This window comes from Anabas testudineus, chromosome 3 (genome assembly GCF_900324465.2).
Source record: "Anabas testudineus chromosome 3, fAnaTes1.2, whole genome shotgun sequence".
In the NCBI taxonomy this organism is placed as follows: domain Eukaryota; kingdom Metazoa; phylum Chordata; class Actinopteri; order Anabantiformes; family Anabantidae; genus Anabas; species Anabas testudineus.
This window is the reverse complement of record NC_046612.1, coordinates 19536404-19550993: the sequence shown is the minus strand read 5'-3', so window position 1 is coordinate 19550993 and position 14590 is coordinate 19536404. Positions and strand designations below refer to the sequence as shown.

Here is a 14590-nt window from a genome sequence, read left to right as displayed (position 1 = left end):
GTAATTTGACCATATAATCTCGGATGGATATGTCTCAGCATCCCTACAAAGTAGTTCCGCAGAGTGAGACTAGAGAGATCACCTTGAGCTGATCTGTCTCAGTGTAACGCCAGTTACATCGATACAAGCACTTCCAGAGGCCAAAGGTGGGTATCCTCAACATCTTGGTTGTGTTTCAGTCCTTTTAAGTCACTTGATGATTTATAGATCACTTTTATTGTCTTCTAAACCTTGTTATTCATGTACAATTTTTGTAGCCACATCCTGCGAGCTGTTAAGTCGGGGGATGTGTCATTCGGTAATTAGTGGCCTATCTGCTCTTTACTGCTTAACTTTTTATATCGAAATTGTCTATATGTCATTACCAATGCACCAGGTAGGGTCATGGTTAATTTACTAACATTGCTCTGCTGGCTAAGGTTAAGTATGTGTAAAATAACGATGTGATTTGAAAATGCGGCTAAATGGATGGATGAACTTATTAGATTTTCTCATTTACCAGGAAGCGGTTTGTTTTCAACACGCTGTAGGCTTGTTTTGTTGCACAATGCAGTTGTTAAATCTACAATTATTAATAAAAATGTGCCTCGTAAAGTGTTGAACGTTGAAGAATCGCTTCCTGTTGCCGCTTGTTGTGGGTGTGGCCGCTGCGGCATCTCGGCCTCCCATTGGTCAGCCTCGGTGACGTCTCAGAGCTTAGGAAAATGTGACGCAGGATGAGAACGTGACCTTTAGCGCATCGTCCACACAGTATTAAACAGAATAAAATTAAAATAAATTAAACTGATGGCAGAAATGTACTAGAGCTAAACCCCCCTACTTAAATAAACTCGGACGTTATCGTATTACTTGACATGGCAGTAGGTGTCAGTGGCTACAACTGTCACGTTAATCCTTTCCTCCATCTTTCGTGCAACTAATGCATCAAAATAATCCGAAACCTTATCAGGACTGTTGAAGATCATCATCATTAGTTTATGATATATAGATGGACAGATGTAGTTGTAAATATGCACATTGCCCTGGCTGAAGGACTGCAGTGGCCTGCTGCAGTGGTGCCACAGGTAATATGTCGTGTAGATACTAGATACACGAGAATAAGGCAGCTCTCATCCTGTCTATCCAGGCTGTAAGTAGTTATGACTTTGAGCTATCTGTGTGAAAGGCCTGACTGGTTCATCCTTTGCATAGGATTACAATGGCCTCTTCATCAACCTGTTCCCAAATCGGCTGAAAAATGTGAGCAGACTGTGGTAGGGCGTCGTTTATGATGCATTTTAAATAGTAATGCATCTACAGGGTTTATTACTAAACGTGAGGAGGGCCTGCTGTATGGACGGCATGAGCTTTAGCATGCTGCTAATGTGAATAATCAAAATTTGCCGACACAGTAGATGTAATGTCCTTCCCAGCTCAAGGTCCTTTGAAGAAAATGGAGTTGTTATCCCAAAGGACCATTCAGGTCATAATGCCAAGTGTTAACTCTGGTGAGATCAACAAAGGGATGTTCTCAGAGTCTCTTTAATGGGAAGTAGGCTCTCATGTACTGTAGTGTCTCCATACTGCTATGTAGAACCGTGGGGTTGGACACTGCCTATTAAAGGATATACCTGTGCCACTGCATACATGCATGGCTGCACAGAGAAAACTTCTGTGTATTAATCTAATCATGTACAGCATCCTAACTCATGCAGGATCTCTCAGATTTGCTCTGACGTTCATAGGCCTAGTTCACGTTACAGGCCTATGTAGTCTAAGTGCCACTGTACATTTCAGGTATTAGATTTCAACAAACAGACACTGCATGTGTTATTATTAGCCAAGATTCTGTTTTTAGGCTTGGAGCGTTGTATGACATAGGCTGGTAGTTGCATTGGGGAGTCAGTACTCTGGGGTGTTGTGGAGTAAGTCTCATGTACATACATTGTGTTAGGTCATGGAGGCTGCCCAGCCGCAGCAGGCAGTCTCCATGTCCCTTATCCTTATTGAAGGGATTTACTCTTGAGCTCCTGAAAGTGTCCTACATGTTTATACGCACTGCTGCAGCCAGCTCTGCTTTGACTACAGTTGTGGGGAATCGTTCGCTGATTGGTATTACAGACTACAACACTCTGGGGTTGTTGTGGAGGTCAGTGGCAGTGACGTGCCTGTGTGTCCCCAGAAGGAACAGGAACAGGAACATATACTGGGGGTATGTAGTGCAACATGCAAGTGGTGAGTGTGATTGATAGAAACTATCTGCTTGTTCTGTGAGGGAACTTGGATTAGCCCTGATTGCACAGCCATATTTTGTAAATCATGAATCAATGAAATTGCTTAAAAGTACAGAAGGAAATTGTGACTAAGACTGTATTATAAAGATAGATGTTTTGGGAAGAGATTGGAGTTAGATGTGCTTCAAAGGTTTTATCTGGAGGACATCTTTCTCTTGCCAGTGATTATTGCTCCGTAAACATGTCACCTGAGAATATAGGCAGCATTAAACAAACAAAACAATATGTGGCTTGAGCCCAACCAGGGTAGTATTAGAAGACAAATGATCTATTGCTGCAGATAATATTTACTGTATAAATAATAATGTAACAGGTTTGTCGTGGGTGTATGTGCTCTAGCTAGAAAATAAGTTTTAAGGGGAACTTTCTAAAATTCAATATCCACCTATCCCAAAGACAAATTTACTTCTCTTTTCAGTTTAGAAATTATAACCGTCAGTTTTGCAATGCCTTTAGTATTACACTAAACTCTGAAGTTGTGAGATTTCTATCAAGCAACCCTGTGCAATCAGTTTATTAAAATGTTTCACTAAATGGCTTCTATTAGCATATTAAGCTGCTGCATTAGCCATTTTTTTCTTCAGTTAAATTCTTAATCAAATGTCTCCATATTACTGCAGCGCAAACATTTAAATTCTTTTTTGTCAGAAAATAGAAATAAGAAGAAATAGTGAGGAACATGTTAAAATTTTCCAGGCCCCCCCTCCCCTACAGTCTTTCCCCATGGTTCAGCCCACTCTAAGGTCTGCCTGCTGCCTTTTTGTGGTTGTGAGTTGCAGTAGTGGGATGTGACTCTGCTCACGTACAGCACTGGTGTGCCCCATTGACTCAAAAGTTATATCATCAGTCGGTGGCGCCTGTTGGTATAGTAGATCTGCCTGGAATCCCCCACCATGCTGCATGTGTAATCAGGATGTGATGAATAAGAAGAAGTCAGACGACTTGTGTTAAATCTGAAAGATTTTCCCCTGAGAGACTGTGATAGTTCACTATGAATGTGTTGCAGTTGACGATGGATCACCTACACGTGCAAAAAATCTTCCATCCTCCATTTTCCAACTGCCTTCTTCAAGTAAAGAATCAGGCTTTGCAGCCTTGTCTGTTATAGATGGGACTAAGAAGCTACAGTTGGTGTGTTCAGTGCCTGTCATGGATCATAGTGCAGGCACTGAATCAAAGATGAATTTCTTTCTGTTACAATTGATACTGAATGTCTCAATTTAGAATATTTGAATCATCAGCAGCAACCAGTGAGAGTGTTCTTTGTATACTCTATACAGAGGGAACCTGATCTCTCCCCTGGACAATGGCAGTCATTACATTTTCAAGGTTCACATAGCTATTGGTATCCACTACTAACTGCTTCCTTTGCTTCATGCTCTGAAAAAAAAAAAAAGCATAAACTTGATATTTGTTATGCTATGCCATATTGTAGCACATTGATGCAAAAATATTTTTAAGTACAAAACGTTGATATCATGCACTCCAACCCCACATCCAGCTAGGTCTTTGTGCTAATGAATTAATATTTGATAAAGCCAGGATCAAATTAAAAAGGTTGAGGTTCTTGGTGAGGTGGCCAAATCATATACGTACCTCATGACTAATTACAAATAGTTCATATCACATCAGTAATTCCCTGTTCAGCCATGCATTTCTGCTTCAGTTTGTTGACGTGCAGTTATGGAACCACAGCAACCAGAGCCCTACGAGAGGCAAAATAATTTGTTATAGACAGGGTATGTTACAGCCTGCACAAATGCACCTACTTTATCAGCATTTTGTTCAAACATGCCTTTATGTGGATGAGAATAAGGTTAAGCAGCACATTGCATAATTCAGTCATCAGTATACTGAAGGGGGGGGGGGGGAGGAAGTGTCTCAAGCTAGGCACACATTTCATGCACCATGTGCGCATGACAATTCATTTTCTCTTTTCTGGCTAAAAAGATGTGATGAAAGCACGGCAATTCCAGTCCTTTAGACAAGCTTCAAAATGACTCAGAAAGAAGTGGGTGGGGAGGAACAGAATGTGCAGCATGGTGCAGTGGCTGAATAAAGCAGTGCAGCGCAAGTATTAGCAATAGCTAGTCTGTTAACACTTCAGCTTAACATTTATTCATTAACATTATTGTGAACCAAATACAATTATCCAAACCTGGAGTGTTTTTGTCTTTTGTTTTTTTTTTCTCTCTAATTGTAATTAGCTTGCATTTATTCACTATATAAATAAATGATAATATTTACTGTGCCCACCGGCTAAATCATAACTCAGCAAGAGACATGGCTTGTTAAAAGTAGCCTACACTACATACATTTCATAAGCCTAATCTTTATTGTCTTTAGGGTTGGTGACTAAGAATCGTATAGCTATCCACTGTCCAAAGGTCTTACTCCATTTTAAAAGCCACATAAAGTTTGTCAATTTATAATGTGGCTTCCACTTAGTATGCTGAACAGTGGAAAAAAGCTGTTAGTTGTCTTCGTTGTGTTGTCTAAACAAACTCTTGTTTTCACTTTTTCCTGCAGGACTTCTCCAGTTGAACCAGTGATCAATATGCCTCAGTCAAAAAGTGTAGACATGGGCTCTGCCTTCATCCAGACACAGCAGCTCAATGCTGCCATGGCTGACACCTTCCTGGAGCACATGTGCCTGCTGGACATCGACTCTGAGCCCACCACTGCACGCAACACTGGCATCATCTGCACCATTGGTTGGTTTGCCTTCTCAAAGACAGAAACACCTCTACTTTTACACTAACTTCAATAAATATATGTTCCCTTCTGGGATTTTAGTAGTGCATCCCTCAAGAAAAATGATAAACAATTCAGCAAAATTGCCAGTTTAATTGATTAGACATGGGGTTGCTATAGATGCAGAAAATGATCAAGATTATTTTGCTCCACTTTTAGATCACTATTATAACTTCATGTCTTTTGAGATAGTTCCAGTGCACATATTCAATCAAACTGTGCTTGAAATTTTAATTTTAATAACTACTTCTAAAAATGAACACATCTGATCAAAAGTCTTTATTCATATGGAAATATATATGTCTTTCTAAACCAATTTTAAGTAAAACTGGACTAAACAAGGAGAATCACTACACAGAAACTGAAACAATGCATGTGGTCTAGTTGATTTAATTTTAGGAGTTAAAATAAAAAATGTTTGTTCCTTCTAATAGGGCCAGCCTCTCGATCTGTGGATATGCTGAAGGAGATGATCAAGTCTGGAATGAACATTGCTCGCTTGAACTTCTCCCATGGCACACACGAGGTGGGTCTTTCCACAGCTCTTTGTACTGTGTAAATGAGCAGAGCAGGTACAGCAAACCACCACAAGATAGTTAAGTCACGTTGGATTGTGCAATAGTTTCCATTAAATATGGTTTTTGTGCTTTATCAGGGAATGTCACTGATTGATATCAGTCTATTGCAATCTTTACTTTTCTTTTCTCTATTTTTATTAGCTTTTCACTCAGGTTTAGCAACTCCAAGCTTATAATAACTATGTAAGAAAGAAGATAATCAACAATAGTTACAATGGACAATCACTGTAATCAGCCTAGCTCACTCTGCAAGACAAAATTAAGTAGCATGAATGGGGAAAAACAGTAGTCCTGACTTACTCTGGAGTAGAGTTTGTGTGTCATACAGACACATGGCCTGTATGGTTGTTGCTGTGTACTTGTCTTGGAGTGTGGAGGGCAGATATGTAAAGTGATTTATACCAACAGATTTCACCTACATGCACCCAGGTATATTTATCCTAAATACAAAATTAGCTAATGTTCTTGTCAAAAATTGGTACAAGATCTCATCTAAAAACCAAAAGTTAGGACATCTCCTGGTCTCTCCACTGAACAAGACAGCCATATGCATGATCATATTTATACAAATGCCGGTGAGTTGCTTTCATGCCCTAAACCAGCTAAACTAAAATACAACCAACAAATTAAGAAAATGGAAACCAGGAGAAGGGGAAACTGGCTGACTTTCACCAGCTTATACACTGTAAAGAGGAAGTTAATCCAGATCAGCTGAATCTTGCCAACTTTACTCTACCCTTCAAGCTCTGCAGCCATGGACAATCAAATAATCCAGACAGGTTGTCTAATCAACAATTATCAACATGGGTCATAGGTGTTTTGTCATGCATGAGGCATAAATTTTAAAGGTGTGAAAAGTATCAGTGGGTTGTGTGAGTCTAGCTGTTTGAGCACGATCGAAGGTCAGTCTGGAAAACGGAGCTTTGTTGACTTGGAACTAAAAATACGAATATAGCTTCCTGCCTGTCCTTTATCTCCTCGGAGGGCAGAAGGCCTAGACTCTTAAGGTGTGTGTGTGTGTGTGAGACTCCAAACACACATAGTCAATCTACTTAATTACTAAAACTCTGCAGCACTGTGCTGACAAAATAGCATCCTTATATTTATTTCTGATGTGACACCATGATATTTCAACTTTCTGAAGCTGCATTTCCTAATAGACTATGTGACACCCAATCCTAATTATAATTTTTGTGTTTTGGCAACTTGGATTAGGTCAATTTCCAGGTTTTCTTTTAGTCATAGTGCATTGAGTTTAGTGTAGCTCATGCGTCATCAGGCAGCCAATGTGATTATCTGCCACTTATTACTTCAAAACTCTAGTTACCCAGATGGGCAACATAAGCCGTGTGTTTATTAGTTTGTACTAAGGGGTGACTGTATTGGATGACAGTACTCTGCTAGCATTTCCCACAGCATTTCTTTAAGCCAAGGTCACCACCTGTGTCTCTTTTCAAATGCAGTTGTCACATTGTTTATGCTTTAAGCAATATCACACCATACAAGTAATGATTATTCTCGATTCTCTTTGTAGTCCATTTATACTTTTAATTGTGATAAGATTTATATTGTTTAGGTTTGTCTGTCGTTCCCACCAACTTCACTGTGGAATTTCCTCTTGAGAAATGTTTTCAGCTGACTTACTAACAATAGATACTTAAGGTAATGAACATTTCAGTCCTTGCAGATGGTGTTTGCCTATTTAGATATTATTACAACTCTGTATAGTACGCTGTCATTTATCGTCTCTCTTATTTAATGACTGTAATTTAAAAGGCATTTTAGCTTGAGGCCCTCAGTTATCCTGGTTGGTGCACCCAGATGGCTCAGGTGCATTTAACATGTCAGTCAGCGTGATCGAGAGGTGTGTAAGACCGTGTGAGGATGCTGACAGGATGCCTGATTTTTATGACTTGTGAGATATCAGGTCAACTGGGCTTTTTAATTGCACTGGCATGATTTTTATGTGAGCAAAAAATATTAAGTAACTCGGATGTCGTTGCTGCTGCCAAACTGTAATGTCCAGTTCGTGTCCTAGAAGGGAGAACTGGAGATAAAGAGTTTATGAGTTACAGGTTTTATTAGGATCAGGCTTGGGCACATACTCTGGTGACAGTCTAAATGTGATGCCATACTCTTCGTATAAATAAACAGGAAGTATATAATATATACTTAAATATATAATGAAGTGTTATCTTATCTTCCTTTCTACAGTACCATGCAGAGACCATCAAGAATGTTCGTGAGGCATGTGAGAGCTTCGAGCCTGGCAGTATCCAATACAGGCCTATCGGCATTGCCCTGGACACCAAGGGCCCAGAGATCAGGACTGGCCTCATCCGGGGAGTGAGTTGACATCACCTGTTACTGTTCTTAAAAGAGTAGACTTTAGGATGGTTGTATTAGGTATTGTTGACAATCACAAACAGTAAAACTGTCTATTAATGATTTCTCAGAGTGGCACCGCTGAGGTGGAGCTGAAAAAGGGCAACACAATCAAGATCACGTTGGACGATGCCTACCAGAACAACTGCAGCGATGAGATCCTGTGGCTGGACTACAAGAACATTACCAAAGTGGTGGAGATTGGCAGCAAGATCTACATTGATGATGGACTCATATCCCTGCAGGTCAAGGAAATTGGTGAGTGGAGGAAACACAGACAAATACAGTAAATAAATGTCAGCCCCAATAAATCACCTGTCACCCACTAGAAGGTTTAGGAAACACAGCTTTAGAATTGCGCTCTTCAGTCTGTCCTTGTTTTCCAGGTTCGGATTTCCTCGTGTGTGAGATTGAGAACGGTGGCACCCTGGGAAGTAAGAAGGGAGTGAACCTCCCTGGTGCTGCTGTAGACCTGCCTGCTGTTTCAGACAAGGACATCCAGGACCTGCAGTTTGGTGTGGACCAGGGAGTCGACATGGTCTTCGCCTCCTTTATCCGCAAAGCAGCAGATGTGCACGCTGTCAGAGCAGTGCTGGGGGAGAAAGGCAAAAACATTAAAATCATCAGCAAGCTTGAGAACCATGAGGGTGTACGCAGGTGTGGATGATGTTTCATTTATTATTTAACTTATTTTTATTTTTTTAATTTTGAAATTTTAAATAGTTTGGAATATTATGTCTGCAGATTCGATGAGATCATGGAGGCCAGTGATGGCATCATGGTTGCTCGTGGTGACTTGGGAATCGAGATCCCCACAGAAAAGGTCTTCTTAGCTCAGAAGATGATGATTGGTCGCTGCAACAGAGCTGGCAAGCCAATCACATGTGCTACTCAGGTCAGAAAATGGCAAATGCAATGCTGCATTTCTCAAGCTGAATTTCTATAGTTATAAAGACCAGTGCATCATTGTAAATGTGAAGTCTCAATTCAGTCTTGTTAAAAAAAGACCACCTTACTTTTAACTGTGCCACTGAAAAGGCTATTACATTATGATTTGTTATCTTCTGAACCGTTCTGCATGAATATAATCCAGATGCTGGAGAGCATGATCAAGAAACCTAGACCCACCCGTGCTGAGGGTAGCGACGTAGCCAACGCTGTGCTGGATGGTGCTGACTGCATCATGCTGAGTGGAGAGACCGCTAAAGGAGACTACCCTCTGGAGGCAGTTCGCACACAGCACATGGTGAGTTACTGTATATTGTACATAATAATGGTAAACGTATTATCCTAAAATAAATTAAAGCATAAAGAGTTTTTATAAGGCTTATTGATTGTTAAAATCAATTATATTTACATGATATTACGTGACATACAATTAATTTATGCATAAATATTAAGCTGCATAAATATTATAGAAAGGGAGGGAGAAAGAAAAAACTACTGGGAGATCACACTTTCTCTTCTTATTCAGTTTACTAATAATGCTCTTTACATCCACTTGGCCCAACAGCTTCTAAAAGTGTCAGGAGTGTTCAGCCAACTGGATGTGCCTGTTATCTATCCACCTCTTTCCAGTTTAGATATTCAGTGGATTTTAGTCTCAACAATAATTGAGCACCTTTAAAAATGTGAGAATTAAATAACAATACTGACAATTCCCGAAGTTGGTGCTGCATTATTTGTGCATCCCCACCCTATTGGCTCTAACCGTATTGCCGTTTTGAAATGCTTCACCTCTGCTGGACCTTGAGCAAGCTTAAAAATGTAAAGGCTTGTCGCTTGCACCTCTTCATCGAACCATTTCACTGTGGCTGCTCTTCTTTACTATTTCTTAATCTGTTACGGCTCCATGCCTAACACGCTATGGTCACTTTTGCCAACAAGGATTTACAGTGCATGTAAGAGTCACAGCATATAGTATGTACTTATAAACTATATTCCTGAATAGCAACAATATTTGTGAAATGGAAACGGTATAGGGATAGCAGGTTTAGGTGGTTTCAAACTCTGTCATTTTTCTACACTGGGGCTTTTTCAGTCAGGGACAGAAGACAGAGACCAGTAAAATACATGTAAAGATTTTAGACCTCAGACTGTGAACTGAACAGTTGGATAGTCCCGCTTACACTGTCTTGCCTGTCTTTTGCTGTTCAGGCCTTCCTTAGCTAAACTCCCAGGTTCACTGCTTCACTTCTGCTATCGATCATCAGTCTTTTTCTTATTTATTTCGGTCTTGGTATTTCAGTAATACTTTTTTATTCATTCCTACTTACTGTTTTTAACCATCTCTTTGATTTTGTGTGCAGTGTGTGGCATCTTAACCGCCAGCTGATTTTTAAGTCTCTATTCACACGTCAGGTTTCTCAATAGTTTATTAGTTTTTAGTAGTTTCTTTGTTTGTTTAGTTTTTAAGGAATTTATTTTCTTATTAATCTCAGCTCTGTCCTTTAATCTCATTGTTATTAGCTTTAATGTTTGAGGCTGAATGAGTTATTTCAGCACTAGTTTCCTTCACCAAAGTTGTATTCTATTAATTTACATTTAATATCATGTAAATGTTGGTTGTAAAATTTTATATACGTTTTCAATGTTGACGTTTTCCAAGTTTCACCCCAATCACTGCACAGCTTAACTCTTCTATTGGCTGTCTGTCCATTCCTATGCCTCTTTTACATTGTTTTATTTTTCCATCTATGTTCTTCATTTTCGATGCGTGTATCTGGTGTGGGAATGCCTTTGCTTGATGAATCTTACCCTTACTTGTGCCAGATCGCTCGTGAAGCCGAGGCTGCCATGTTCCACCGGCAGGTGTTTGAGGACCTGCGTCGTTCCACTCCTTACTGCAAAGACCCCGCTGAGGCTATTGCAATCGGCGCTGTCGAAGCCTCCTTTAAGAGCTTAGCCTCTGCGGTCATTGTGCTCACAGGCTCTGGAAGGTAGGCGGGCTATCAGGTCCTGGCACGTCGAGAAGGACACTGATATCAGTACTCTGATGTAGGTAGAGTAGGGACAGACAGGGAGGGACAGAGGTAGTAACTGGGACAGTCTGACAAACGCCATAACTAGACTACTGGTTGATTTTACCCATGTGAAAACTCTGGAGTAAAAAATAGAGGTTTATACATTAACCCATTATTCGTAATCCTCCTCCTGAGAGTTTTGGGCCACTCTTAATTTGCTACAGTACCTGGGACCGTGAATGACGGAACCATTGAGCCATCACTTCCTAAACAACTAAACTAGAAGTCTAGATCGGCTTTTGCCAGCAACTCCCAGAGTGTGAATGACTCAGTGTGTCAGAGTGTGTGTGATTGAGAGTAACTCCCCCACCCTTCCCTCACGGTCCTTCTGGACTCAGATAGCACGAGAGGCCGAGGCGGCCATCTTCCACAGACAACTGTTTGAGGAGCTGAGAAGACACTCCCAAGTGACCAGGGACCCTTCCGAGGCTGTAGCTGTCGGAGCCGTTGAGTCATCCTTCAAGTGTTGCGCTAGTGCCATCATTGTTCTCACAAAGACTGGGAGGTAAGAACGTGAAGGATAGAACTGATCACAGAAGGTAAGGTAAGGTGCTGCCAAACACATGTACAGCTCCTGATTCTCCCTCCAGCATCTAATGTGCTCCAACAAATCCCTTCTCCTTTAATTTGGTGTGGTTGTGTGTCTGTCATGCACTGTTACATAGGGTGGAGATTTGAACTGATTTTTACGAGTGAAAATCAATAACTCAATCCAAATGTCCACCAATCTGCAGCTGTGTAGCCTTACAAAACGTTGGTTTCACACTGAGACAGTCCAGAAGCTTCACTGGGTAAACAGCAATGCTCATCAAAGACTGTTTGGACATTTAGATTGAGCTACTGACCCTGATCCAAAGCCTCTGCACACCCACGGTACAACAGAAGTGTTGTCATTTATTTTGACTGATTTGACTTCTCAGGACTGTCATGTTGACACAATCCACCCAGATTTTTTTCTTATTCTCGTTAAGGGATCTTGTTAATTTAATATTTTGAAATTTAGTATCGGTATCATCATTATAGTGGAGCTCTGCTTATCCTGAGAAGTGTAAATCCATCAGAACATCAGCAGACACACTTCTGTTTGCAGAGTTGTTAATCACAATGAATTTCTTCTTCTAAGAATCTATACATGAGTTAATTTACATGTTTAAAGAATTACAGTTAATAACTTCAAGCTAAAACATTTTTCAGTTCAATGTAATAGTTACCTCTCTGCTTGTGAATGCATATCTACATCTCTGTTTACTATTCAGCATGCTGCAAAGATAATTGAGCCTTTTTTCTGTCAGAACCAAGATCAGACAGCTGTTGTAGTATCTTAGCATTCAATTTGTTTTGCCATCTCCCAATCCAATTCTAATTCTTTGGTCATTCGTCATCAGATTAGAGGTAGTAATAAAGGAGAATACTCAGAATGTGAAAGAAGTGAGGTCATATAGGTGCTCAGCTGTGTGTTTCTGTGTTTGTGCAGGTCCGCCCACCTGCTGTCCAGGTACAGGCCCCGTGCCCCCATCATCGCTGTGACCCGTAATGCGCAGACAGCTCGCCAAGCTCACCTGTACCGCGGCATCTTCCCTGTCCTGTATACTACCCCCGCCAACGATGTGTGGGCCGAGGATGTCGACTTGCGTGTCAACTTTGCCATGGACATGGGTAAGGCTTGATGAAGTTAAGTGCAGAGAAACAAGTCGACATGCTGATGTGAGGCAGGTTATACTAAATCTAAAATGGAACACTGAAGACGTAATGCATCAAATAAACAGAAGGTACATTTTTATGTTTAATTTCCAGGCAAAGCCAGAGGCTTCTTCAAAGAGGGGGACGTTGTCATTGTCTTGACCGGCTGGCGTCCAGGATCCGGTTACACCAACACCATGCGTGTGATTTTGGTGCCCTGAACACCCAACAGGGCTGTGCTTTCTTCTTCTACATTCATCTATCTTTCATAGCTTTCCACACTCCGCTCCTGCTCACAGACCTTCTCATCCAACACTCCCCAGCTCACAGACTCAAACCCTGAACTACTTAGCATGTAGGACATAAATAAAAATAATAAAAAAAAAACTATAGAGTATAGCCTCTGTAGCCTGGGAGCTGTTTTGGGTGGGAGTGGAGCCTTGTTCCGTACATTTCCACTTATTCTTTTTTTCCTCCATTCCTTTTGCATCGTTTCTCAGTCAAACCAGTCTTCAGGGCCTCAGATTAATACACCGTGACCAGAAACTGCTGTATTTATTCACTCAAATACTTGTAAAAAGTGACCCAGTCTAAGAGTGAATGCATCCTGGTCTGTGTGCATGTGCATAGCGGCTCGTGTTTAGGTGGGGCTGGTGGCAAAGCAGACCGAGCTCAATAGAGCACCTTGAAACAGTTAAATACTCACACTCCTCTTCCGACTGAATGAACAAAGAAGTGGCATCCTAACTCTAAGGGCTCCTCCTACAGCGCAGCCTCGGCACCACCACTCCACCCAAACAGATCCTCCTGTACTGCTGCTTGTATGATGTTTAAAATACCAGCTTTCACTGTATTGAGGTGTTTCTGTAAGTGTTGCACTCCTCCATCTACTCCACACAATGTTACATTCTATATTATACTTGACTTTTGTGTATGGTGTAGTTTTGTGTTGGGACATGCAGTACCACTAATATTTTGTCTAACTACAGAGAAATGTTAGTTGTGGATGTCCACTCCAGAGGTGTTTGAACTAGTTGCTGTATTATGTATATTAGATGAGTCATAAAGAATATTAAGTTTATTTGCCTTTGAATTATATCTAAATTGGCACTGAATTATATGTGTTTCACTGAAGTTGATATGAATGAGCACTTTTTTTCTCACAGAGTGGGCTGATTCAGGGGTGAAACCATGTCGCTCTCAGTTCTGGTGGGTTATGGTTAGAACTCCTTTGCTTGTCTCCTTCCTTTTACGTCAGTGACCCACTGTAGCTGTCTCTGTGTGTCTAACAAGCTTTAGATTGTAAGAACTAACTAAACGTAAAGGGGTATTATAATGTCTAGCTGGTGTACTGAGCTGTCCTATAAGACTGGATTTCCATCAATAAAAGAGCTGAGCACCTGTCTTACCTCTGCGTGGCTGATTTTTATTTTGTTTCTGTTTTTTGACAATGAGTAATTTATTATTTTTTTTTTAGTATAATACCATGAGTCCATTGTGGTGTACGGGTGGTACTAATTAACAAAGATTCTGGTAAATTATAATGGACCTGTTCAATATACAGTGTCTACTAATACTGAGGATTGGTGCATAATGAATTTGCAGCTTAGACATGTCCATGTGATCAGAACTCATGAACTAAAGAAGCAAATCATCTCAGCCAGCAGGAGAGAGTCAGCATGACACACAACTGGACTCTGCTTCAGTCCTACATGAGAAAAAGAATAAACACAGTGTATTGTTCTGTCTGTAAACACACTGAACAACATTAAGATTTAGTGTTTCTGATGCCACCTTGTGTTGAAGAGTAACAAGTGGAATAATGTCTCTGACCATTCAGAACTCCATTCAAACTTTGACCCGTTTTAGTTATTGTGTTAGTGTATTCATTAATGTC

At 40.6% G+C, this 14590-nt stretch overlaps 1 protein-coding gene across 2 annotated transcripts; it reads left to right on the top strand.

The window, feature by feature from the left end:
• pkma (pyruvate kinase M1/2a) lies at positions 1 to 14101 on the top strand. 2 transcript variants are annotated; one of them, XM_026378130.1, is made up of 11 exons: positions 1 to 146; positions 4803 to 4987; positions 5462 to 5553; positions 7820 to 7951; positions 8062 to 8248; positions 8377 to 8647; positions 8735 to 8885; positions 9084 to 9236; positions 11352 to 11518; positions 12488 to 12669; positions 12808 to 14101. In XM_026378130.1, exons 2-11 carry the CDS (start codon positions 4831 to 4833, stop codon positions 12912 to 12914), a joined length of 1599 nt encoding a protein of 532 aa, XP_026233915.1. In that variant the 5' UTR covers positions 1 to 146; positions 4803 to 4830; the 3' UTR covers positions 12915 to 14101. The 2 variants fall into 2 exon arrangements, with proteins under 2 accessions (XP_026233915.1, XP_026233914.1); XM_026378129.1 differs by lacking the exon at positions 11352 to 11518 and adding an exon at positions 10763 to 10929.
• The last annotated feature ends 489 nt before the right edge of the window (positions 14102 to 14590 follow it).

What these genes read in the sequence shown, in the direction of transcription:
- pkma (XM_026378130.1), top strand. Translation starts at nt 4,831, where the DNA reads ATGCCTCAGTCAAAAAGTGTAGACATGGGCTCTGCCTTCATCCAGACA. An exon ending in CAGTTCGCACACAGCACATG is followed by an intron (nt 9,237 to 11,351) that starts GTGAGTTACTGT and finishes TTCTGGACTCAG; the next exon opens with ATAGCACGAGAGGCCGAGGC. An exon ending in CAACTTTGCCATGGACATGG is followed by an intron (nt 12,670 to 12,807) that starts GTAAGGCTTGAT and finishes TTTAATTTCCAG; the next exon opens with GCAAAGCCAGAGGCTTCTTC.